Source organism: Macaca fascicularis, chromosome 15 (genome assembly GCF_037993035.2).
Source record: "Macaca fascicularis isolate 582-1 chromosome 15, T2T-MFA8v1.1".
Taxonomy (NCBI): Eukaryota; Metazoa; Chordata; class Mammalia; order Primates; family Cercopithecidae; genus Macaca; species Macaca fascicularis.
Window position 1 is genome coordinate 35,830,990 of NC_088389.1, and position 27,346 is coordinate 35,858,335.

Consider the following 27,346-nt stretch of genomic DNA (forward strand, 5'->3'; position numbering starts at 1 on the left):
TGGGCGGAGCAGTGCGCCTGCGTGTTACCGGATGCGCATGCGCAGGCGCCGTGTGGCACTCAGCGGTCGAAAGGGGAGTTCAAGGAGACGGGGGAGACGCGGCTGAGGGCTCCTCGTCGGGGTCGGGGCTGCAGCCGTCATGCCGGGGATAGTGGAGCTGCCCACTCTAGAGGAGCTGAAAGTAGACGAGGTGAGGCTGTCCGGAGGACAGGCAAGGGAGACATGGGGCTGCGGCTTCTCGGGCCTGGGCCCAGCCCCACTTAGGCTCCGCGGATCCTGGGCCCCGGGCCCCCCTCCCCAGTCCTCCAACACCTATACAGGTCGACCCCCGGAGGTCCCCTCCGCAGCTTCGGGAGTCGCCTCCCCTCTCTACCCCACCCTGCTGCATCCCGCAATGACTCTAGAATCCTCCCCCTTTCGCCTTCCACGGCGACCTGCTTCTCCTTCCGTGAATAATAGTGATACATTTTATTAAGCACCAACCAGTCATTTTACTTAGCTTATGTCGCTTAATCCTCAAACTTGCATGCGAAGTGAGTATAGGGGCTCAATGTGAACCCTAGGGGCTCACAGTCGAGGGAGACAGTCACTACCTTAAAGTGGTATCACCGGTGCAGAGTGCATAGAGTGGGGCGAGGAGGCCGCGGGAAAACGAGACGATATTGGAGCGTGCATCTACTCGCAGCCATGGGAAGGTGTTCGGTAACAGGACTCACTTAAAGCATTCGTTTATTCAGGAGATATCATTTGAGTAATTAACATGTACACACAATGCTGGAAGAGGTATACTTCCTGCTTTCATGGACTTTCAATCCAGTAGGGAGACAGACACATAAAGAGGCCATCACAGTACAATGTAGTTAGTGCTGTGAGAAGTGAAATAGAAACATACCCTACTAATTATAGCTAACATGATCAAGTCCTTTCTAGATGCCAAGCAGGATGCTAATTACTTTCCGTGCATTAATTCATTGAATCTTCCCAGCAACACTGTAAGGTAGGATATATACATACACAATGGGTCGTAACATGTTATAAATAAGGAACTAGGCCCCGAGAGTAGAAATGATTTGCCTAAGGTCATGGAGCTTGTAAGTAATAGAGCTGGAAGTGAACCCAGGTCTGATTTTAAAACCAATGCTTTTCCACTGTATTATGGGTGAAAACTCAAAAGAATGAGAAGGCCTAGCAGAATCTGTGTGTTTAGGAAGCCAAGTACGGTTTGATGTGACCCTAGTGGTGGTGGTGGGAAGCAGCAGGTGCTGAGCCTGGAGAGGCAACTTGGGCTGAGATAGGACTTGGAAGCAGCTTCCACAAGGCCAGACCAAACAGTTTGGACTCAATCCCGTAAGGGAGATGGTGGGAAGAGGTGGAAGGTTTTAAAGCACAGGAGTGCCATGGCAGGGCTGAGTAGTAGAACAGGCTATATTAAAGGAGAGGAAGACCAAGACTAGAAATGATGTGCCAGCACTAATATACTATGTTAAGTGTTTTCTTTGTTTGTTGTTGTTGTTTTCGAGACAGAGTCTCGCTCTGTCGCCCAGGCTGGAGTGCAGTGGCGCGATCTTGGCTCGTTGCAACCTCTGCCTCCCGGGTTCAAGCGCTTCTGCGCTCAGCCTCCCGAGTAGCTGCGATTAAAGGCGCCCGCCACCACACCCGGCTAATTTTTTGTATTTTCAGTAGAGACGGGGTTTCACCGTTTTAGCCAGGATAGTTTCAATCTTCTGACTTAGTGATCTGCCCGCCTTGGCCTCCCAAAGTGCTGGGATTACAGGCATGAGCCACCGCGCCCGGCCATATGTTAAGTGTTTTACCTGCAATGCTTCATTTAAACTTAGATGCCTGTGAGAGTGGCAACTGTTATTTTCCTGAGGAAGAAATTATTAGCTATGTTCAGGGACTTATATTAAAGTGACATTTACTCTGAGGTGGCAGAGGGGAGCTGCCCTGTGGCCAACAGTCTTTTGTTCCCCCCCACCCCCCATGTAGCTGGGTTAATCTTGAGTTGCTGAATTTCTTGTTGCAGTTTTTATTAGGTTCAACAAACGTCTGAGATTCTATTTCATAGAACTGGTATATCTGAAATACATTTGCCTTTAGGCTTCACACAATTGAATGAACATACAGATAGTTACTTAAATAACTAAAATACAAGACAAAGTGTGATTAAATACTATGAAAGGGGGCAGATATGGTTTAGGAAAAGATTTGAAGTTGGATCTAAATTTTAGATCCAACTGCCGGTCACCTTGATTACTTGATTTTAGCATTTGCAGACATGGTTATTTGTAAGATGAGGTGATCCTAGCTATAAAATTCTCTGAAGCTATAAAGGGAATAGAGAAAGCACTTTTTGGGCATAATGTAAGATGTGGCTAAATGGCATTTGAAGAATGGCACTTATAGGCAGAGATGGAGAGAAGACCCCTCTGAGTGAGGGTAGGGTCTGAGCAAAAGTAAGGAGATGGGAAAATGCAGGGAGCCAAACAGGAGTTCAGTGTTCTGAGAGAACAGTAAATAGTCCCTTTTTGAAATGTTGTGGGTGAGAAGGATGGGAAGATAGTTTGGGTCCAGAAGCCTTTCCATACCCGTTAGGAAGTTTAGGCTTTATTCTGCTATCAAGGCTGAATGAGAGTTTGGTTGCTAATTTAATAGCAGAGTAAAATAAGAATTGTCGTTTAGGGAGATCACTCTAGCAGCTGTGTGAAGAGTGGATTGAAGAAACAAAAAGAAAAGCAGGGAGACTGGTCTCAGTGGTTCTTAAAATTATTGAGAAAGATGTTAATGATCCCAGTGTAATTGGTGTTTACAGAGACTGTGCTTTCAGAGAGGAAAGAACAAGTATATCTAGAATTGATCAGACTTAGCAACGGATTTGATATTGGAGGCAGGGAAAGTTGAAGAATCAAAGTCAGATTTGCAACATGGCAATATTTCTGGTGAAGCCAGAAGAAGGAGCAGGTTTGGAGAGCGAGTTAAATACATTTTGGACCTCATTGGCTTAGGAGTTATGACACATCTCCATTGAAAAAAGCAGTCAGAAGCTTTGGACTGGAAAGTCCTTGGACATATTGACAATTTTGAGTGAAAATAAAAATAGCTAATATTTATGGTGTACTTTCAATGTGATAGGCACTGTTCTTATTTTTATATGTATTAGCTAATTGAATCTTCGTAACAGTTTTATTAAATAAGTACTATTCTCTGTTTTACATAAATTTAGGAAAACTCAAGGTATGGTATAAATAAAGTACTATAAAAAGAGGTACAGACATAGTTTAAGGAGGCAAGGACAGGACTAGAAGTTTGATTGGCTCTAGATGGTGACTTTGTCTCAGTTTCCACACCTGCAGACTGTGTAACCCTGCTGCGCAGTGAGGCTGTTGTGAGAATAAATGAGGAAGGATGTTGAAATTCTGTGTTCTTTGAGACAAAGAGAGCTGAAGGAATTTGAGAGGGTATTCACAGTAAACAGCTGTGAAAGGATGTTGTTTCTGTTGGAATTCATCAGTCTTAGTGAAGAAGCAGGTGAGGGGATATGGTGACATCTCAGGCTCATCCACCTCAGGGATGGTGATATCATGGGAAGAAGCCTCATTGGAGGTCACAATCTCAGTGTTCCAGTTTTGGGGTTGCCACCGGGGTTGCCACTGACTCACTGTGTTGTCTCTAGCACATCCCTCTTTTTCATTAATTACAAAACAGACTCAATGTCTTCCTTTATTTTCCTGTGACAGGGATGGTGTTTTATATGCTCAACAACATGAGTATACCTTCGTTTTGATAAGATTTCCACATTTGTAGGGAAATAAATAATGCAGGCAGGCCTTATAGTTTTGGGCCTTTGAATAGATGAATCAGCCAGTTAAAGCTCTTTTAAGGCATATGACAAGTAAATATAACTAACTTAATTATTAAAATATATTAAGCTTTTAAAAAAGTTTGAGTGTTAGTTTTTATTCTCCTAGTTGTTTATAGGTAATAAAACAAGCAAATGTGTGCCAGTTTTCCTAAATAAATTATTTTCAAAACCTTTAATACGAAAACTTTACAGATTTTAAACATAAATTTATTAGAGTCATCATGGCAGATTTCACTTATGTCATAACTTTATTTTTGATAATTGTAACAGTTGCACTATTAATAGACATAGTCATAACTTTATTCTCCTTTCTATAGTGTATAGATTATTACCCTTGTCATCTTTCCTTGCCTTTTATTAATAACCTAGCTGCGTAAAGTGCATAAAAAATAAAATTACAGCTGGGCGCGGTGGCCCATGCCTATAATCCCAGCACTTTGGGAGGCTGAGGTGGGAGGATCACTGAGGTTGGGAGTTTGAGACCAGCCTAACCAACATGGAGGCACGCTGTCTCTACCAAAAATACAGAATTAGCTGGGTTTGGTGGTGCATGCCTGTAATCCCAGCTACTCAGGAAGGCTGAGGCAGGAGAATCACTTGAACCCGGGAGGTGGAGGTTGCGGTGAGCCGAGATTGCGCCACTGCCCTCCAGCCTGGACAAGACCAAAACTCGGTCTCAAAAAAAATAATAATAATAAAATAAAATAAAATTACAGACTGTTCTCACACAAAAAATTTTAATTTTACAAATCAAATTCAGTAGTGTATTAAATCATAATGCACTGTGACAGACTAGATTTTATTCTAGAAATACATTGGATCCGTTTTACAAAATCTGTTAATGCTCTATGTTACATTTATAAATTAATGAAAACGAAGCCTAAAAATTTTAGTCTTTTCTGGTATAGAAAACATGGGTAAAGCAAAACTAATTAGAATTAGAAAGAAGTTTTCTTAACAAGGAATATCCAAACAACTATATTCCAGATACCAACAGCAAATATTATACCAAACCTGCTTTTAATTTTAGAAAAAGGGAAGGTTGTCTGCTGTCATTGCTCTTCATCTGTATTGGCCTGAAGGGGTTGGTCAAAGCAATAAAATAGGAAATGAGAATAAGAAGAAAAAATAAAGTATGAGAAGGGAAAGAGACAGTTTTTATTTGTAAATGGCAGTTTTTCTGTTAATCTTCTCGAGTTTTGTGTCAGAACTAACAAGAGTTCAGTAAGATGGCTGGAGAGAAAATACAGTGTACAAGCAAGCAGTAAACAAGCAGATTTTCAAAAGCAAGCAGTTTGAAAATCTAATAGAAAAACTATCCTATTTAGATAGTATCAAAAGTGCTAAAATACTGAGGAATAAACAAGAAATCTTCAAGGTCCCTATAATGAAGGAAACTGTAATTTTAACCAAAGGACAAGAATGACCTGAATATGAATTAATGGAGAGAAGTACTGTGTTGTGGATGAGAAGGTGTAATTCATGTATTCATATCTGTTTTCTAATTATTGTATCCCCATTTTCTAGCAAAGAGTGGGTGCTCAACAACTACTTATGCTAGACACTATTTTGGGTGCTTGGTGTGTACTGTAGTCAACATTATATTTAATTACCATATATTAATTTAGGGAGAATTGATATCTTTACAGTAGTGAATCTCTGTTGATAACAAAATCCCTTCCCTTCTGGAGCTTATATTCTAGTCACACACAGACCACTCAGTGGCTCTTAAAATTATTGAGAAAGGGCCGGGCGCGGTGGCTCACGCCTGTAATCCCAGCACTTTGGGAGGCCGAGGCGGGCGGATCACAAGGTCAGGAGATCGAGACCATCCTGGCTAACACGGTGAAACCCCGTCTCTACTAAAAATGCAAAAAAATTAGCCGGGCGAGGCGGCGGGCGCCTGTAGTCCCAGCTACTCGGGAGGCTGAGGCAGGAGAATGGCGTGAACCCGGGAGGCGGAGCTTGCAGTGAGCCGAGATCGCGCCACTGCACTCCAGCCTGGGCGACTAAGCGAGACTCTGTCTCAAAAAAAAAAAAAAAAAAAAAAAAAAAAAAAAAAAATTATTGAGAAAGATGTTGATGACCCCAGCGTGATTGGTGCTTACACAGAGATTGTGCTTACAGAGAGGAAAGAACAAGTATATCTAGAATTGATCAGACTTGGCACATGAGTGCTAAGACCAGACCACACAAGTGACCACTGATGCTAGCTTATATAAGATGATTAGAGAGAGACTCTCTGAGGATGTGAAGTTTGAGCAGGTACCCAGTTTTATAAAAGTGCCCATTGTTCCCTAATTTAATATATAACTAAATTTAATACAATTTGAATGCAAATTATTGGGGGAAGGTGTTCTTCTGAAAGAATAGCCAGAAAAGTTTTGAAAAGGAAGAATGAAGAGGATGGTTCTCCCAGATAACAAAATGTTCTCTTCAGTGACAGTAATTAAAACATTGTGGTATTGGTATAAGAAAAGGTAGTACAGAAAAGGGACCAGCAGGTCTCTTGCTTGAGCAGTTGTTAGTAGGCCCTGGGCAGTTTACTGTTCTTTCTGTGCTGGCTGTATCTACACTGTGTATCTTCTCAAGAAAATATCACTAAAATGCTATTGAGGGAAACGGGTGTGCATAGTTAAAGGGATGGCAACCTTGGATATGCTCTGATTTTTAAAAAATTTGCAGATTTTAGTACTTCATTATTAGTTACTACTAGATGGACTAGATGGACTATTACTAGATGGACTAGATGCTGTTTGTGATCCCTTCCAGCCTTGTCTTCTGTGACTCTGTAGTCCTCTGGGAGTTTTATTTATCCATTAATTTGATTTAATTTAATTCTTTTTTTTTTTTTTTTTTGAGACAGAGTCTTACTGTGTCACCCAGGCTGGAGTGTGGTGGCATGATCTTGGCTCACTGCAACCTCTGCCTCCTGGGTTCAAGCAGTTCTCATGCCTCAACCTCCCTAGTAGCTGGGATTATAGGTGTATACCACCATGCCCAGATACATCTCTAGTATCTTCACTAGCGATGAGCTTTCACCGTGTTGGCCAGGCTGGTCTTGAGCTCCTGACCTCAAGTGATCTGCCTGCTTTGGCCTCCCAAAGTGCTGGGATTACCTGTATGAGCCACTGTGCCCAGCCTTATATATCTATTGATTTTATTCCAGCAGCAGAAACTCAGTGAAGCTCTCCAGAGTTGGTTCCTCTCCCTACATCCCAGAAGCCTCCATCCTTCTCCACACCCCCTTTCTGTCTACCATACATATCTAAAGATTCTATTAGGGGTGCCATTTCTTCCGCTCTAAAATGGGGATAGTAATGGGAATAGTAATCTTTTCATGAGATTATTGTAAAAGTGAAGAAAATAATATATGTGAAAGAGCTTCGTGTTCTCTAAATCACCACAGATTATAAAGAATCGCCGGGTGAGATGGCTCATGCCTGTAATCCCAGCTACTTGGGAGGCTGAGACAGCAGAATCACTTGAGCCTGGGAGGCCGAAGTTGCAGTGAGCCGACATCGCGCCACTACATTCCAGCCTGGGTGATGGGAGTGACCAAAAAAAAAAAATGACAAAGTCAGAACAGTGCTACTTTTGGTAGCACTTGGTAAAGTCAGAACAGTGCTACTCTTGGTAAAGTCAGAACAGTGCTACTTTTGTGTTCTCTATTCTGACCCGCATGAGGTTAACTTGAGAAAGTGGTATTCTGGTTCACAGTCTGTGGTCTTTGTCCCATCTTTCCTTTCCTAGGTGAAAGTTAGTTCTGCTGTGCTTAAAGCTGCGGCCCATCACTATGGAGCTCAGTGTGATAAGCCCAACAAGGAGTTTATGCTCTGCCGCTGGGAAGAGAAAGATCCGAGGCGGTGTTTGGAGGAAGGCAAGCTGGTCAACAAGTGTGCTTTGGACTTCTTTAGGTAAAAATCTTCTGGTATCAGTGCCTACTTGGTTGAAACATAAAGGTTTAAATTAATAAGTGAACAGCCAGCTAATAATGTGGATTTTAGTAGGAAGTACATAGGCTTTGAAATCAGACCAAGGTAAAACATTCAAAGGATGATAATTATTTTTAGTTTTGTTTTTATTATCTGGCAAGTTCTTTAATCTCCATGAATCTCAGTTTCCAAATTGTAAAATAATACCTATCTAGGTTTGCTAAGCAAGTGACTGGTGACCATTTTTGCTACAGCAAGGGGAAAGTCTTTTTGCTGTGAAAAATTTGAAAAGGCATGTAAAACAACTTAGCACAGTCCTTTTTAAGCAGGCATTCACTAGGTTGTTGTCATTACTACAGAACACAGGTATGATGGAAAGAAAATTGTATTCAGAGTTAGGTTTTAGGTAGGTCACTGTGCTTGATACTTAAGTAAAAAAAACCTAAACTGTGTAATTGTAGGAAAATGTTTTAACAAGCATATTAGCACTCTATTTAAAAGGAGAGAAAGTCAACTCAAAGGAAATTGGCTCTTGTAACTCTGAAGTCCAGAAATAGGCCTGGCATCAGGCAGGACTGGATTCAAGGGCTTAAATAATTTCACAATTACTTGATGTCTTTTTGCCTCTCCTGTTTTCACAGTCTTTTAGTTCTGGTTTTCTCTGTTTACCTCATTTCAGAAAGGCTGTTACCTTGCTGTACCACAAATGGCCACCAGCCACTCAAGCTGCTATTCTGTTGATACTTGCTTAGCAAACCTAGACAAAGTGTGCCCTTTATCCAGAAGTGAGCAGAAGCTCCTGGACTGAGTCTAATTGTCCTGGCTGGCTGACTTCATATACATATCATTGCATCACTTGTGCTTCAGGAGATAAAAGGCTCTGATTGGTTAGGCCTGAGATGGGGAGTGGACTTAGCTTCATCCAAACCACATTGCTAAGAGACAGGGAGAGGTTGTTCCCAAAGGAGAATTAGAAGGATGTTACAGAAGAATGGGGGAATGACTGCTGACTAGGCAAAAACCACCAATGTCCACAACAGTGACATTAGAGAAAAGAAAAATAGATACCTTAGCACAGTAGCTGCTTTCCTTCTTTCTTGCTTCTGCTGTCTTTGTCTCTATGCAAAGATATTTTTGTGGTTATAATCATAGTATGTATACATTGAGAAATTCATTTTTATTTTTCACTTGACATTATTGGAAACATTCTTTGAAGTTGCTGTATAGTCTTCATGATCTTTTTGTTTTGAGACGGAGTCTCACTGTGTTGCCCAGGCTGGAGTGCAATGGTGTGATCTTGGCTCACTGCAACCTCTGCCTCCTGGCTTCAAGCGATTCACATGTCTACAGGCCCGCACCACTAAGCCTGGCTAATTTTTTTGTATTTTTGGTAGAGATGGGGTTTCACCATGTTGGCCAGGCTGGTCTCGAACTTCTGACCTCAAGTGATCTGCTCTCCTTGGCCTCCCAGAGTTCTGGGATTACAGGTGTGAGCCACTGCACCTGGCCATGATCATCATTTTTAATGGTTATATATTATTCCATCAGTGGATAAACCAACCATAACATACCTGACCAATTCCTGTTATTGAACATCATTGTTGATTTCAGTTTTTGATTATTTTGGATAAATCTGCAGTGATTACCTTTGCGTGTAGATCGTTTTCATTAGTCAATAATTCATTGGCATAAATTTCCTAACAGTGAGATTATTCTATAAAAGGCTTTGAACATTATTATGGCTCTTGAACTTTATTGCTTTTTTTTTTTTTTTTTTTTGAGACAGAATGTCGCTCTGTTGCCCAGGCTGGAGTGCAGTGGCGAGGTCTTGGCTCACTGCAAGCTCCGCCTCCCGGGTTCACACCATTCTCCTGCCTCAGCCTCCTTAGTAGCTGGGACTACAGGCGCCTACCGCCACGCCCGGCTAATTTTTTGTATTTTTAGTAGAGACGGGGTTTCACCGTGGTCTCGATCTCCTGACCTCGTGATCCTCCTGCCTCGGCCTCCCAAAGTGCTGAGATTACAGGCATGAACCACCGTGCCCGGCAATTGCTTTTGGTTTTTAAATGTTGGATCAGTTTATGCTGTCCTCAGCGCTGGCTTCTGGTATGCATAATATTTAAATATTTGGGGGGTGCAAATATTTTTGGATGTTTCGATTTGCATTGATTTGATTGCCAGCGAGGTTGAGTGTGTGTGTGTATGTGTGAGTGTGTGTTTATTTAAACAATTTTTCTTTTTTTTTGAGACAGAGTCTCACTCTGTCACCCAGACTGTAGTGCTGTGGCATAATCTTGGTTTGCTGCAACCTCTGCGTCCTGGGTTCAAGTGATTCTTGTGCCTCAGCCACCTGAGTAGCTGGGATTACAGGTGTGTGCCACCACGCCTGGCTTATTTTTGTATTTTTAGTAGAGATGGGGTTTCGCCATGTTGTCCAGGCTGGTCTTGAACTCCTGGCCTCAAGTGATCCGCCTACCTTGGCCTCCCAAGGTGCTGGGATTACATGCGTGAGCCACCACATCCAGCCTAAACAATTTTTATTTTCTAAGAGAACTTTTGCAAAGCTTTTTTTCCATGGCCCAGTGGTAGTACGTTTTAAGCGGGGAATGTTTGGATTTCACAAATTCCCAAGGTGCCTAACTGCCTCCATAGAGGAATTTCTCACTGCTGAAGTTGCTGGTTGTAGGCATTAATAGATAATTGTTAGGTATGGGGAATGGGGTCCAGAACAGGGATCTGTGCTACTAGAGTAGTGGTTTGCAGCCCGTCTGCTGCTGCAGCGTTTTGGAGGAATATAAAACTCCCATTGGAAATGGTTGCTTTCTATCAAAGTGATTCTTGTGTAGAAGTTACGTGGGTGCAGGTTGTGCTTAGAATACCTGGAAGGGAAACCTAAGAAACCAGTGACGTTGGTGGACCTCCAGGAGGGCAGCTGAGTGGCTTATTGGGCAGGAGTGAAAAGCAGATTTGTCACTGTGTACTTCTGTGGGCCATCTCTGAAATCCTTCCTTCCTGATCCATGTTAAACAGGATTCATGTGAGAGTGTAGCTAGATTTCTGGAGTATGACAGGTAAGCACTTAAATAATAAAATTATTATTTCATTGGGAGAAAGAGGTGTTCTGAATTTCACTGCCTCAAGTATGGCTTTTACATAAAATGATGGTATTTTATTCTTGCTTGAACATGCATACTAGCAGGGTTGAATGATAAGGGGGATTTTGCAAAAAACTGAAGCTTATTCTTTTTATACACAGAAGTTAAATTTTCTCTAGCCATTTTTGATAGCCACAGAATGAATTATATGCTACCCTGCTTCTTAACAGAGAATACCAAATATAACTTTGTTCTTGATAGCAAGGATTAATATCTATTTTTATTCAATGTGTAAATAGAATGAGGACCTTGAGCTTTTGAGGAGTGGAGTGCAGTTTGTCTTTATACTGAATGATCCCAGGATCTTCTGCTTGTTAGTTTGTGTATTTGCTTTGTATAATTTTGTCTCTTCCTTTGCCATTGTCTGTCACCTCTGACTTCTGTCAGCATGTCCATTATCTAATTATGCCTCCTTCTCTTCTAAATTTGCTAAGCTGATACCCTTTGAGGAATTGGATCTAAAGAAAAGAATAAATAGGCCCCAAGTAAGGAGTTCTTCTCTGAGTAAAATATGCATGCATTAGGCTACACTCTTTTCTTCTTACTACATAAAGAAATTAGGTTTTCTACCTCAGAAATCTTTTTTGTTTACTAACTTGTTCTCAACTGGAGGATCCTGAAGTTGTCTTGTAAGTGAGGTAAGAATATATACTCACATGCCTTTCAAAAAGCAAGGCTATACCTATTTTCTGTACCTATTTTCTTCTCACTTTTCTGTTTTTCATTGTTTTACCATTTTTCTGTTTTTCATTGTTTAACCCAGCCTTCTTTTCCAGGCAGATAAAACGTCACTGCGCAGAGCCTTTTACAGAATATTGGACTTGCATTGATTATACTGGCCAGCAGTTATTTCGTCACTGTCGCAAACAGCAGGCAAAGTTTGACGAGTGTGTGCTGGACAAATTGGGCTGGGTGCGGCCTGACCTGGGAGAACTGTCAAAGGTAAAAAGGCTTCTCCTGGAGGTCTCACTTTCTGACTCAGGGGTGGGATAAAGGCAAGAGGTGGTCAGCAAAGGGTCTCTGTGAATACAGATATGTTGTAAGAACTTGCCAGATTTACCAAACATATTAATTAGGCAGTGATTATACATAGTCCAGAAAGGAATTTTTAAAAATAAAAATATTTCTGGCCGGGCGCAGTGGCTCACACCTGTAATCCCAGCACTTTGGGAGGCCAAGGTGGGTGGGTCACAAGGTCAGGAGATCGAGACCATCCTGGCTAACATGGTGAAACCCTGTCTCTACTAAAAATACAAAAAATTAGCGGGGAGTGGTGGCAAGCGCCTGTAGTCCCAGGTACTTGGGAGGCTGAGGCAGGAGAATGGCATGAACCCAGGAGGCGGAGCTTGCAGTGAGCCGAGATTGCGCCACTGCACTCCAACCTAGGCAACAGAGGGAGACTCTGTCTTAAAAAAAAAAAAAAAGAAAAAAATAGAAGTATTTCTTTAGACCTTCTAGCATGTGCAGATTTATTTTTAGTTAATTAGCTAATTAAAGAACAGAAGGGAGTAGAGGAAGCTAAAGTATTAGTGAAACACTGTTAGTTGAAAACATTGTGGAGGTTATTGTGGAATTCACTGGGGAAATAGGATCAGGCTTATGCCACATTTTTCAGGAACATATCTAAGATTTTTTTTTTAAACTACATAATTGTAGTTTTAAAAGTGTTTGTCTTTCTCCTGTATTTCCTATCTTAGTTGTGACACCACCATCTGTCGAAACGTCAGAGCTAGAAACCTGAATTCTTCATTCCCTACTGTTCTGATTCCATGCAGTCATCACTTCCTATAGGTTAGCATCTCCTGGAATTTTTTTTTAAATCCCTCATTGTTCCTGCTGCTGTTATCTTATTCTTGGACAGGAATTCTTAACCTGGGGTACATGAGGTTCTGGGAGAGGAGGGTGGATCAATGTGGGCTTTAGATGAAGAATTGAGAATAAAATTACACCTCCACAAGAAGAGTGATCTGTGTGGAAAATAAATCTATGTCACTGTGTTTTTAAAAACTGGATGGGACTCTCCATTGCTGGTGAGATAAAGCATCTTCTCTATAACATGGCATGCAGGCCCTTTATGTTCTGACCCATCCCTGCTTCTTCAGCCTCAGCTCCGTCCGTTCCCTCTGGGGCAGCACAGGTAGCAAGGCATGGAGGAAAAATCTCAGGTCTCACTCTGTCTCCTAGGCTGGAATACAGTGGTGCGATCACAGCTCACTGCAGCCTTGACTTCCTGGGCTCGGGTGATTCTCCCACCTCAGCCTCCCGAGTAGCTGGGACTACAGGCGCAGGCCACCATGCCCAGCTAATTTTTGTATTTTAGTAGAGACAGGATTTTGCTGTGTTACCCAATCTGGTCTTGAGATCCTGGGCTCAAGCGATCCTGCCACCTTAGCCCCCGGTCTAGTTCCCATCTCTTTGTGTATAGCATCTGTGAATATAAGCTTGGTGTCATAAATAATAACTTAGCAAACTTTTTGCCTTTTGTATCTGGCATGATTATTTTCAGATACTTTTTGATTTACTGAACATATTATTTTAAATAGTTGATAATTCTAGGTTGGAAAGTGGTAGAACTTACACATGTAACAAATAAAACTACCTTTTCTCATTTCCGACACTTACGAAAGAAGAAATAACAAGTCATGCTAGTAAGAAAGCATATTTATTCTTGAATCTTTGTATTAACACTTTTTTAAACTCTGTAAGATAAAAAAAAATTATCTTTACTCTTTTCAAAAGTGTATTTCTCGACCAGGTGCCATGGCTCACACCTGCAATTCTAGCACTTTGGGAGGCTGAGGCAGGAGGATTGCTTGAGCTCACGAGTTCAAGACTAGCCTGGACAACATTTTGTTTTTGTTTTTGTTTTTGAAGTGGAGTCTCACGCTGTCACCCAGGCTGGAGTACAGTGCCACAGTCTCTGCTCACTGCAACCTCTGCCTCCCGGGTTCAAGCAGTTCTGCCTCAGCCTCTTGAGTAGCTGAGATTACCGGTGCCTGCCACCACGCTCAGCTAATTTTTGTATTTTTAGCAGAGATGGGGTTTCACTATGTTGCCTGGTCTGGTCTTGAACTCTGATGTCAAGTGATCCGCCTGCCTCAGCCTCCCAGATTGCTGGGATTACAGGCATAAGCCACCGTGCCCAGCCAATTTCATAAATGTCTTTAATTCCTTAAAGGAGCTACAAATACCAAGAAACCATTAGTGGATCAGTAGGAACCATCTCTGCTTATGGCAGGACGTTGGGAAAACTTTCAAAAGCAAACAAACAAAACTAGTAGAATTGAAGACTTAGGTTCCAACCTTAGCTCTGACATTACTGTGTATCTTATCTTAGGCATGCCAACCTCCCTGGTCTTCATCTGTGAACTAGAGATAATAATGCCTCTGAAGAAGAATATGTCTTCTTACTTCTCTGGGCCTATTTATCTTTAAAATGACAGCAGTTTCTGCTGGCTTTCCAGTTAAGATTTTTGTGACCATCAGAGGATACTGTGAGTGTAAAGTATCTCTCTCCCTGTTGCAGTTTAGTACTTCACCACTCTCCTGGCTTATTGGCTCAGCTCCCCAGTTTGGGTCTTGAGTCTCTCCAGTCTAGCTTTCACACTTTCCAGCCTACAGAGATGGGATTTAGTTACTGCCCTGCTTCAGTGGCACCTGTTAACCATCAGGTTAAAACACAAACACCTTTGCGTATCATTTAATACCCTTTATCATCTGGCCTGTCCACCACTGTAGTGTGGTATTAAGAAGCACAAGCTTTGGAGTAGGCATATCTGACTTTGTGTACTATTTCTTCCGCTATTAGCTAGGTGGCCTCAGTGAGCCCCTGCAGAATGACCTCATAAGAGTGAAAATGGAATGGAATCATGTGCCAGCATCATTTCTAGCAATAAGTGGTTGGTGAGATGCTTCATCTCCCTCCATTCTTCATGCAGACTTTGCTTCAGCCATTCTGAAGACATGCCTGTCTATCTTCATATGTACTCTTTACTTGGAATGTCTTTTCCTCCCTTGTCTTTCTGACTGGCTCCTGCTCAGACTTTAAGCTAAGTCTTACCTCTTCAAAAATAGTCCAAACCTCCAGCCTTCAGGATGGGTTAGATGTACACAGTCCTTACTCCTATAGCAGGCAGTTCCTGTCTCCATCATTGCCATTAGTCATTGGGGTAATTTGGAAATCTTAGTTGTTATTCCTGGCTTTCTCCCTCACTAGACTGTAATCCCTTTGAGGACAGTACCTTGTTCCCTTCTGTATCCCTAGTTTCTACCACATGGAATGACATAAAGTAGGCTTTCCTGAGTGTTTGTTCAAGGATTAAATAAGTCTGAATGTGATTTGCTGGGGATTTAAGTCGGGGAGCAGTTGTGGCAGCCAGAGCATTGGGGAGACACCAGGAGGTACGTTCATGGTTACAGATTTCTCCACCCTAGCTTTCAACTTTGCTTTTGCCCTCTTCACCCTTCCCAGGTCACCAAAGTGAAAACAGATCGACCTTTACCGGAGAATCCCTATCACTCAAGACCAAGACCGGAGCCCAACCCTGAGATCGAGGGAGATCTGAAGCCTGCCGTACATGGCAGCCACTTTTTTTTCTGGACCAAGTAAAGATGGGTCCGTGGCCCACACTCGGTCATGTGCCCAGACACCAACTGATGAAAACGCCCATGCAATTTGCGTCGACTGATAGTGTGTTCTTTCCGGGATCACAAACATTAACAAAAAAGTTAATTTATGTGACTTGGCAGTTATTCTATACCATTTCCTGTCCATTAAAATTTTTAAAGGAAACAGTTGTATTTTATTATGTTTTATGTGACCTTTTGGCCTTTAAAGATGACTTCCCCTTGCTTTTTCTTCTTGTGGTCTTGCCTGTTCCTCTTGCTTTGCTTTAGGCACTCGCTTATGTGGCTGAGAATCCCTGTTAGAACAGGGAGAAGTAGTCATGTGAAGGAAAGGCTTTGTTACTTTAGGCAGCTCCTTGGGGTGTGTCTGTTCACACATTTTGAAGTCTCGGCTCTCTTTCCTTCCATCCAACATCTTAGGCAAATAGATTTCCCTAAAGGTCATACAAGGGGAGCCTCCAGGATAGAAGTGCAGAAACTTCTTTGAGGCGTGACTCAGGGAATGGGAGGGGCCTCTAGCAGGGTCTCATGCAGTCTTGCTCAAAGTTTCTTGAGGAACCAAACTTCCACCACTTCCCCTTGATATCCCATCCTCAAGCATTATAACCCAGATGTTTTTCCTGATAGACAAGGGAGGTGGAGGCTGAACTTCCAGCTCCAAAGCCAGGAAGTCTGGAGGTCTGAGTGTCAATTCCAACCTTGGGTGTGTTCCTTAACCTCTTGTGAGAGGTTGAGTTTGAGGACAAACTAAAGGGCACATGCTTATCTACCTCCTGGGCAGGTTAAAGCCACAAGTGTTTATAAAGCTCTTTGGTTCAAAGCACTATTATGTCTTTTTCCCCCTTTCATTCAATTCCTTTTTCACTACTAGGCTGTTTCCTCTACATCTGACTGGGTCATTTTAAGCCTTCTGGTTATGGCTTTAAATTGCATATGACCCTGCATAAGTCTTCTCAGCTCCCTGGGCCTTGGTTACCTCTTTACAACACTCTAAAAAGCAAAGCAGTTGGACAGGAGTCTTTGTAAAGACCCTTCCAGCCCTTTCTAGATTTTCTAACTGGAGAGATTGCTGTGAGGCTCTAGAGAGATGAGGTGCAGGGTCTGTTGCCTGAAGTGCTAGGACAGTTCAAAGAAAAAGCATTGTGTGATCTGCCATGCCCGCTTCTGTACCTAGTGCTGACCCCACAGCCGGAAGCATTTTGGATGCTTCCAGCAGAACCCCCAACCTGTTCTGCAAAAGTTACTTGCCAACCAACTTTTGCCTCAGTTTCTCTAATGAAAAATAATAGGTTTTTTTTTTTTTTTTTGCATTTTTTTCAATAGCTGAGGCAAAACCCACTAACCTTTTGGTGGCCAAGTAATTGGAAGTAAGGTATGAGCATGACTGCAGATTGGTGTTTATATGATACTTCAACCCACATGTTGCTTCCTAGGTTCTTTCTGCAAAGGAAGCTGCGCCTTGCATAAATAATAACAAATACTCATTGTGCACTGTGCTAAGCACTTTACGTGTTTCACCTCCTTCAGTGCCCAGAGTCCTTTGAACGAGGTACTATAGGTCATATTCATTTCACAGATGAGGGAAGTTAAAGTTTAGCGAGAGGTTAAGAAACCCCAGTCTCAGATATAAGAAGTGGTAGATACAGGATACAAGTGAAGATTGTCTGGTTCCAATGGCCACACTCCTGTTCGTCAAAGCCATGAGTGGTTCTCAGCCTTGAGTGCACACGGGAGTCACCTGGGAGGCCTTTAAATCCTGATATTTGGATCCCACCCCCAGAGATTCTGTTGTAATTGGTGTGTAGTGTGGTCTGGGCATGGAATCTCTGAAAGCACTCCCGGCCTATTCTGATGTGAAACCGAGGTGTAGAACCACATACTGATTTTAGACATGAGGAAGCAAGTACAGCAGGCTACCTGCTAGTAAGTGGTAAGTGACTAAGCTGGGATTTAAACCCAGACACATCTGATTCCAAAGCCTGTACTCTCAAAATAAATGGGTGTATATGGAGATCCTAATAAAATGATTTTGATTCAGTAGGTCTGAGGTAGGGCCTGTGCTAACGGCACTGGTCCACAGATCACACGAGTAATGAGGGAATAAACCATACTGTCTTTCTGAGAAGGAGCTATAAGTAATTTACCTGCAGCAGCTTCTAGCACTGTTCACTCCCCAAATGTTCATTCACCTCTTTAGAACCAGAGCAACACATCTTGAACTGTTAATGGTTTCAAATTCAATTCTAGGATGTAACTTTTGCCCAAGTTGGACAGCAGTTCTTGCCTCCCTCCTCCCCACCTTGCTTTGAATTCCTTGAACAAAGAAACTAACTTTTGGCTTTCCTGTACTCTCTCGATGGGATTACACGACATCATAGCCTTCTAGGACAGAAGGCTCTAAGTAATTAAATATAATAAGTCTCTTACAACAAGTGTCTGTCTCGATTTCAGTAGGTAAAAGGTCACAGAACAATTGGAAAGCAGTTAGTGTGAAGGATTCCTGAACAGGACTTCAAATAATAGAAAATCTTCCTGGTGGTTTGGCTTGAGAATAATGAGATGAATTCCTTATATCCCCAAAGGAAATTTATCTGCCTCCTTTCTTCTGCCAAGCCTGTTCCTGTCTTCCCTATCTATTTGAGTTAATGGTGTCTCCATCCTCCCAGTATCAAGTAACCTGAGATGCATCTTTGACTCTTCCGTTTACTCCAAGTTCCAATCCAACATCAAGTCCTGTTGAGTTTCTTCTGTAATCGCTCACATTTGCTACTTCCTGTTTTATCTCATTGTCACTTTCCTAGGCTGTTTTTGTTCCTTGCCTGGATTATTAAAATGGCTTCCTAAGTGGTCTCCCATTGCCATCTCCCGCTCCAGTCCATCCTCAAGTTTGCTCCACGTGCCTGTGCTACTCAGCAGCCTCAGGGTCTCCCAAATGGCTGTTAACTAAAGTCCAAATCCTTAATCTGGCCCTAGCCTCTGACACTCCATAATCTGGCCCTAACCTAGCCCATTTCCCCATCGTTATCTTACTTCTTATTATGTAGCCTACACTCTACAACATGCCATTCACCAAGAATCTTTGGATCTTCACGAATGCCATTCCCTTGCCGGGAAACAGTCCTTCCCCACATCTGCCTCTTGAAAGTCTCCCCATCTCTCAAGGCAAACATGAATGGTGTCTTTCCCAGGAAGTATCGCCTTCCTACAGCCAGAAATTGTCTTTCCTGCCCCTTTGTTCCCGTGACACCATGTAGTATGACGGTTGGGCATGAGGGCTGTGGAGCTGGGCTGTCTGGATTTGAATCCAGGCTCTGGTCATTTAATGGCTGTGTGACCCTAGAGAAGATACTTAACTTTTCTGTACCTTATAGTCCTCATCTGTAAAATAGAAAGGGGAGGAGATGACAATAATAGTACCTGCCTTCTGGGATGGCTATGAGTATATAGTGAGTTACACACACACAAAATGCATAGTAGAGGGCTGATAAATGGTAGCGTTGTTATAAGACTGTATTTGAGTAACACCTGTCATGACACTGGCTGTGTCTTACCTCTCCTGTTCTCAGTGCGGCAAGAGTTGGACTTCTATCTTATTTCTATTTCTATATCCTAGTGCCCAGTATATGACAAACACCCAAGAAATGATCAACTGTACACGAAGTTTACCTTTCCAAAGGACTTCCAAACACTTTCTATGATATAAAACCACAAACAACAAATTACTTGTATATAGAAATGCAAGTAACTCTTTGAGGTTAAATTGCCATCTTTGTAGATCTCAAATCCTAGCTGAAATGCTTTGGGTATAATAAAGGATTTTTTTTTTTTTATGCCCTGAGATGGATCATGGTGGATCATGGCATATTTGGGCTTTAAAAAGCTGCTTCTCCTATTTAGGAAGTTTCAGTTTGAGGTTGTGATGCCTTTATATATCTTGATTATTTGTGATGTGTGTCACAAGTAATTTAAGTAACATATTGAAATTTGCAAATTTATTGACTTCTAAAAAATAAGAGAGATTCCAGAGACTAGGGAGTAGCTAAGATGTCCTAGGCTTCATGTATGAAAACTGGTAGATCTGGGAAACAAAATGGAAGATTGTCTGTGTGCTTGTCCTTCAAAAGTATTAGAGTCTCAGCACTGGATACACATTGGAATCACCCAAGGGGATCTTGAAATACTGATGTCTGGATCTCATCACCAGAGATTTGGATTTAATTGGTCTAGGGCTGGGCGTGGTGGCTCACACCTGTAATTGTAGCATTTTGGGAGGCCAAGGCAGTCGGATCACCTGAGGTTAGGAGTTCGAGACCAGCCTGGCCAATATGACAACAAAACTCCGTCTCTACTAAAAATACAAAAATTAGCTGGGCATAGTGGTACGCACCTGTAATCCCAGCTACGGGGGAGGCTGAGGCATGACAATCATTTGAACTTGGGAGGTGGAGGTTGCAGTAAGCTGAGATCGTGCCACTGCACTCCAGCCTGGGTGACAGAGTGAGAATCTGTCTCCAAAGGAAAAAAAAAAAAATTGGTGTGCGGTGTGGCTTGGACATATAATAGGCATTATAATAAGTACTATCACTCTTGCTCATTCATACTCATAAATACTTTGTTCAGTTGGAGAAAAGGGGGTGTAGTTGCAGCTAGAACTCTGGAAACACATTAACTAGTTAATTCATTCAATCAACATTGATTTTGCAGCCTGCCTTTCTAGACATGGGTAGTGAACAAAACAGGGGCCCTGCCCTCATGGAACTTCCATTCCAGTGGTGGAGGCAATAAACAGGCAATCAGAAACAAGATGATTTCAGGTTGCGATAAATCCTGAGAAGGAACCAAACAGGGTTAATATAATAGTGACTAGCTAGGGGGTGAGGGAACGTTCAGGAAGACAGGCCACAGAAGGACTCTCAGAGGAAGTGGGGTTTGAGTTTCCTCCTGGAGTGTGAAAAGAAGTGAGCCAGTGAAAGAGCGGATGGAAGAGTGTCCCAGTCTGCAGGAACAAACCCTTTGGCAGGAGCAAAACCCCAAGGCAGGGCAGGGCTCACTGTGCTTCAGGAACAGAGAGGAAACTCGTCTGCCTGGAGTGTGGTTTTGTGTGGAAGAGCCTAATGCAGGTCACAGCCTATCTATAATACTTCCACCTTTACTATCATGGGGACGTTTCCTGCCATAGGTGTCTCTGCAGTCTGCTGGGTAAAGTCCAGTCTCCCCAGTGTGACAGTCAGTCTCCTCACAGTGTGACTCAGAGCGCTCCAGCTTCATCTCCCACTACCGTCCCCCAGCACTCCATCTGTGTTGAGCCCCACTCTGCGCCTTGCCTCTTGCTGTGCCCTCTGCTCAGATGATCTTCCCCACCTCTTCTTGGTGATCCCTTTCTTGAAGAATCAGCTCACATTTTGTCTCCTTTGTGAAGTGGCTATCAACATCCCCACCCCCAGCAAGGGAATCACCTCTTCCTCCGCATTCAGGAGCACCCTGCGCATGACCTGCCTTGTATAGCGCTCCTTTGGAGCAAGAACTGCATCTCCTTTGCAGTTGTATCTTCTCCTTTGTGTGACAGCAGCCGACACATAGTCAGTGCTTGGTGACTATTTGTTGAATGAATGCTGCACAGCCGTCGCCTCTGCAAAACAGAGTAGCTTAGTTAATCGTTAAACGTGTATCACTCTATACAGAATAAACATCAGGGCATTTTCTATGCAAAAGGAGACCCAGGATTCTACCTTAATGATTAACGCCATTGGAAAAGACAGGGGACTTGCAAGCTTTTTGCTTTTGTTTTTTCAAAAAGAAAAAAAAAAAAAAAAGAAGCCCAGAAATCCCTGTCACGGTCTCAGCAAAAATGCTGTCTGTGAACTGAAGGGAGATGGTTGCATAAAAGGTCAAATTAGGCTGTGGTAATAAGAAATATAAATTGCATGCAAGAAACATAAATTGCATGCCAGTATTCCTTTAATTTGAGGTTTGAATGCAAATTAAGCAGGCATGCCCTTTCTGGAAGCCTTGTTTTAATCAGTTCTGCTGCTCTGATGGAAGAGTTGATGCTAGAAAGAAAATGATAATGCTGTTCCTTTCCCTTGCTCTCTAAAACTAAGGTATTATGTCATGTGACAGTGGTTTGACTTGAAGCCTTTATTTATTTGATTCATTGTTGAACACGCAGCACCCTTGGGCTGCTGTGGTTGTTTCCGAGGATTCTAGTGGTGAATTCATACCAAACAACTTTCCGGAAAGTCCTTTAGCATCTTTTTTTCCATATCACTCTGATGGGCAGCCGGGCAATGAGGAAAAGCAGGCTGGGGTGCTACCAGTCTCTGACCTTGTTATGTGGCCTTGGCAAGCACTTTCCCCTTTCAGCCAGTTTCTTTAGCTGTAAAATAAAGAATTGGACCAAGTAGGTATCCAGGCTATTTTCCATGTCAAGAAATATATGAAACGTAGTTTCTCTATTAGCCAGCTTGCTGGGGGAGACAGTGGAGTTTTCATATTTTCTTGAAATAGACCTAATCACCTGGGCAATTCATTCCGGGAATTTCATTAAAATGAGAAGGCCATTTTGGCCTTCTGTTTTAAATAGATCACCCACACTGACATTTCAAGGACAAAATACAGAAGGGATTCCGAGATTTTGTCAACCACTTCCCTCATTAGAAATCATGTGGCTGGGTACGGTGGCTCACGCCTATAATCCCAGCACTTTGGGAGGTCAGGGCGGGTGGATCACTTGAGTTCAGGAGTTCAAGACCAGCCTGGCCAACATGGTGAAACCCCATCTCTACTAAAAATACAAAATTAGCCAGGTGTGGTGGTACATGCCTGTAATCCCAGTTATCCAGAGGCTGAGACAGGAGAATCACTTGAACCCAGGAGGCAGAGGCTGCAGTGAGCCAAGATCACTCCACTGCTTTCCAGCCTAGGTGAGACAAAGTGAGACTCCGTCTCTAAAAACACACACACACACAAAAAAAAAAAAAAAAAGGAAAGAAAAAAGAAATTATTTCATGTAACTTTGAGGCTGAGTTTCTTTAGAGGATTATTATGAGGGCTTTGATCTTAAAGTTAGAAGAGAAACCTTTTGGAGATCATCCATTACTTGAACTGTCTTTTGATTGGGCCAGATTCAATCTGAATTTCTCTGCCCTCCTGGATTCAGGCTGGCTGAAACTGTGGCTAGTGCTATCCTGTGGAGGAATGGTTCGGGACGATTAAACTACAGGAGTGAGGCGCAGCGCTTGGGACCTTGGAGGAGACCTGAGCATCAGAAGCCTAAAGGGCAGGAGTGGGATCAAAAACTTGACAGAATCGAAGCAGAAAGTTGGGAGATAAACACTCAAATAGAAATAGCTACAAAGGCAGCTGGGGGCGGTGGCTCACGCCTGGAATCCCAGCACTTTGGGAGGCTGACGTGAGCGGATCATGAGGTCAGGAGTTTGAGACCAGCCTGGGCAACATGGTGAAACCCTGTCTCTACTAAAAATACAAAAATTAGCTAGGCATGGTGGTGGGCACCTGTAATCCCAGCTACTCAGGAGGCTGAGGCACGAGAATCACTTGAACCTGGGAGGCAAAAGTTGCAATAAGCTGAGATCGCACCACTGCACTCCAGCCTGGGTGACAGAGCAAGACTCCATCTCAAAAAAAAAAAAAAGATCTACAAAGGCTCTGAACTGACAGTTTGCAGAAGAGAGCATCAGAATGGCCAATAAACATGTGAAAGATGTTTAACCTCAACAGCAGTTAGAATAATGCAAAGTAAAACCTTAATAAAATGCCATTAATTAGTTTAGCAAAAATGTAAAAAGTTGATAATTTTGAGTATTGACCCAGAAGTGGGGAAATGCGTACTCTCCTATGCTACGGGGAGGAGTATAAATTGTTGTATTGATACATTATGTTTGGAAGGTAATTTGGTACATCTATCAAAATCTAATGAGTGTACCATTCCTCACCTGTAAACATTTATACCACAGAAGCACTGATTCAAGTACGTTAAGCTGTGTACAAGGATGTTCATTCAGTATTGCTTGTAAAAAGTGAAGAGAGAGAGAGACAAAAAAAAAAGCTTCTGTTCATTAGTAGTGAACAGTAAATGAGTTGCAATAGAGCCACACAACGTGATCCTGAACAGCTGTGAAAAGGACCGAAGTGACTCTTTGACATGGGAAATTTCTATGAGGTACAGCTCTCTTGTATGTCAAATTACATGGTGATTATTTGTTTACTGTTCTACTTTACCTCCCTTTCTTGACTTGAGCTTCTCAAGGTGGGGACTATGTATATTTTATCTCTGGCAGAAGCAGAATTAAAACCCAGGGCTAGGCTGGGCATGGTAGCTCATACCTGTAATCCCAGCACTTTGGAAGGCTAAGGTGGGAGGATCACTTGACCCCAGGAGCTCAAGACCAGTCTGGGCAACATGGTGAAACCCTACCTCTCCAGAAATGAAAAAATTAGCTGGGCATGGTAGCACACGCCTGTGGTCTCAGCTACTCAGGAGGCTGAGGTGAGAGGATCCCTTGAGCCCAGGACTTCAAGGCTGCAGTCAGCTGTGATCATACCACTACACTGCAACCTGGGCAACACAGCGAGATCCTGTTTCTAAATAAATAAATAACCCATGGCTGTTTGGCTGCAAAATCTGGGCTCTTTGCTTCCCTCTTAGTTATCAGTTTGGAGTTGGTGAATTGGGTGATTGGTAATGGAAGCATGAGGACGGACAGGAGAGAATATGGAGAGTGAAGTGTCTTGCCCAGGCCCAGACCATGCAGCTCTAAGCTTATTACTGTCCAAAAAGCCACTCTGGTGACTCATGAGACAGTGGAGTCTTCCGTCAGACTTGAGAAACACACTTTGCTTCTCTGAAGTTTATTTTTCTCCTTTGAGAAATGAGAGTAACAACAGTGCTGCCCTTCTGGGGTGGTTTTGTTGATTCTGTGACAAGATGATTATACATTACCTTGCACCAAGTAGGTGTGCGGCCAATAGGACCCCTCAGGCTGACAAGTGCACCCAGCAGGGGGTTTTGAGGCAAGGTGGACAGGCAGAGGGGCAGACCTTTTCCAGGCAAGAGGGAGGGGCTGGCAGAACACAAAGCCCCAGCCACAGGCTATCTGAATGGAGGCCCCCCAGCACAGTGTTCCCTGTGAGTCAGCCTTGGGCTAAGTGGCAGACAATAGTGTTAATTAAAAGGCCATGTTTCTTGACAAAAACATCCACCCAGCTTCCAAGCCTGGAGACAGCTTGAACCAGTTGTGCAGATCTCCGCGGCATTTGGGGAGGATTCCCGTCCCGCCTGCTCGTGACCTGAGCACGTAGTCGCCCTCTCGTGCCGGGTGAGGGCTCTGACTTGTTGCCAAGTCCAGTGTCAGGAATGGTCTGGTGTCAGAGGACTGGACTAATTCATGGAGCCTCAGAATTGCGAGACCCTCAGAGAACCATAAATTCCCTTTACTTCACAGATGGGGAAACTGAGGCCCAAAGATCGGAAGGGTTCAGATAGTAGTGAAATTAGGATCGAGCCTAGACTTCTGACTCCCTCACTGTGGAACTGTGGACTACCTGTGTGGCTGCAACTCAATGTTAAAAGTTGTGCAGAGTTGGATGCCTGCACAACTTTTAGAGAGGAGGGGCTTAGAGGCAGGGGAGCAGTGTGAGCAAAGATATGAAATGGGCCTGTAGAAGCCCATGGTGGAAATGATAATTACTGACACTTATTAGGTACTTGCTGTTTGCCAAGCACTGCACCAAGGGTCCTACATCTATTGACCCACTTATTTCTCGCGATGACTTCATGAAATAGGCATTCCTGTTATTCCCGTTTTATGGATGAAGAAGCTGAGGCTCGGAAAGGTTATGTTATTACCACGGGTCACACAGCTATATATAGTAAGCGGTAGAACTGGGATTTAAACCCAGTTTTGTCTGACTCCAAAACCGTAAGTCTTAACCTACCAAACTTAGATAACACATGTGGAAATGCTTGGCACTTAGTAGGCATTTGGAAAAGGTGAATTGACTCTGAATCATGAAAATTGTCAACTCACATTTGTCAAGCCTACCACGTGCCAAGCGTTTCCACGTGCATTATCTATGTGTGGTGTGTTGGCCACCACCACTACTACTATTGTTATTACCTCCTTTGATCGACATGCCAGCTCTGCTAGGTAAGAATCTCTTCGCCAAGTTTTAGACGGAGAGCTCAGGCCCAGAGAAGTTAGGTTGCCTGACTGCAGAAACACAGCTGGCTGGTGGCAGAGGCATCAGACTCAAAGAGATAAGCATAAAGGATGGCCTGGCCAGATCTCAGGAGGTGGGGAGTGATGGGGCAGGACTAGGGGCAGGGCAGCAGCCCCTTCCTGGCTTCCTGACAGCGCTATTGTTTGAAGCCGGTTCTTGGACATCCAGGAAATGGGCGACATCACTCCCAACAAAGGGGAGGAAGCTGCTTGAATGTTGTAGCTCCACCTCACGCGCTCGCCCTGGGGCTGGAGATGGGAGCCTGGCCAAGGCTGCCTGACCCTTCAGCTCAGCCAAGCCACCCAACCCCCACCCTCGGGTCTGGCCTGTTCCCTCTTCTCTGTGCCAGTCCATTCCAAACCTTCAAGTCATGACCAGCAGACCTGCCTGCCATAGAATGCATCCCCTGATGCATTCTCCACTGATAACCCTCTTTCTGAGAGCCTCTGCCTCCTAGAATCCTGTTGGGTGAGATTCACCTTCCACTATACCTCATGGTTGGATAGGAGACCGTACCTTTAATTCTAGGTCTCAAGCCTGGCCTCAGTTTCTTCATCTGTCTGGAGACAGAGCTGGTCAAGTGGGAATGGTCTGGGTCCTCTCAAAGGGCTCTTTGCCTTTGTACTTCTGAGTCTAAGCACCTTTCCTGCCTGGATAAGGAGAAAGCAGTGCCACGGATAGCACCTGGGACCCCAGAAAGAGGAAGGAGAGGAGTTCCAGGTAGCAGAGCTGCCACTGAGAGTGGGACTAGGCAGTTAGGCAAAGCAGAAATTGAGAATGGTCTTTCTACTGGGATCTGGGATCCAGGGGACCTGGATTCAATTCCCAGCTCAGCCACTTATTTATTAGCTGTGTGACCTTGAGCAAGTCACTCCACTTCTCTGAGCCTTCATTTCCTCACCCATGAAATGCAGGAAGTAAGGTCTACTTGGCAGAGTGGTTGTAGGGATTAGGTGGGACCATGGGCATGAAAGCGGCCCGAGGCTAGTGGCAAACGTGGTGCCTCTTCTCTCGCTAGGGGTGACTTTCCCAGCAAAGACTGGAGAGAGATGGAGAAATAGACACTGCAGCATCATGATGAAGAAACTCAAACCCTGGTGGAGCTGGGAGAACAAAGACACTGTCCTGTTTCCAGTCTCTCCAAGAGCATGTGTGAGGCCAGGCCCATCTGTCTGTGGGAGAGGTCTGTGCCATGGTATTGGGCAAACTCACAGGTCACCATAGCCCAGGATTGCAATGTCCCAAAAGCTTGTCTTGATCTAGACTAGGAACCCCAGCCCATGTGAGCAGGATGTGCCCTTAGGGTCATCTGGCTTATCCTCTAATCTAGGGGGCTCAGACATGTCAAGTGACCCCTTGCCCCTTTCCCTTTCCCGCAGGTCACACAGCCAGTTAGGATTGGAACGCAGGCCTCCTGCCTCCAGTCAGGGCTCTTTCTATTGAGGAGGTCCCTGGGATTTAGGAGGCCCCCCCACCTCCCCAGCTCCAGCCTGAGATGAGGGCCAGATTCTTGTCAGGAAGTGGAA

The 27,346-nt window shown here is 43.6% G+C and overlaps 1 protein-coding gene across 3 annotated transcripts; it reads left to right on the forward strand.

The window, feature by feature from the left end:
- Nucleotides 1-68: 68 nt before the first annotated feature.
- Nucleotides 69-27,346, forward strand: NDUFA8 (NADH:ubiquinone oxidoreductase subunit A8). 3 transcript variants are annotated; one of them, XR_001485525.3, is made up of 5 exons: nucleotides 69-190; nucleotides 7,616-7,779; nucleotides 11,729-11,894; nucleotides 12,650-12,743; nucleotides 15,424-15,744. XR_001485525.3 is itself a non-coding variant. In XM_065530121.1 (4 exons), the coding sequence occupies exons 1-4, from the start codon at nucleotides 140-142 to the stop codon at nucleotides 26,842-26,844; spliced, it is 387 nt and encodes a 128-aa protein (XP_065386193.1). In that variant the 5' UTR covers nucleotides 69-139; the 3' UTR covers nucleotides 26,845-27,346. The 3 variants fall into 3 exon arrangements, 2 of the variants coding, with proteins under 2 accessions (XP_065386193.1, XP_005580948.1); XM_065530121.1 differs by lacking the exons at nucleotides 12,650-12,743; nucleotides 15,424-15,744 and adding an exon at nucleotides 26,839-27,346; XM_005580891.4 differs by lacking the exon at nucleotides 12,650-12,743.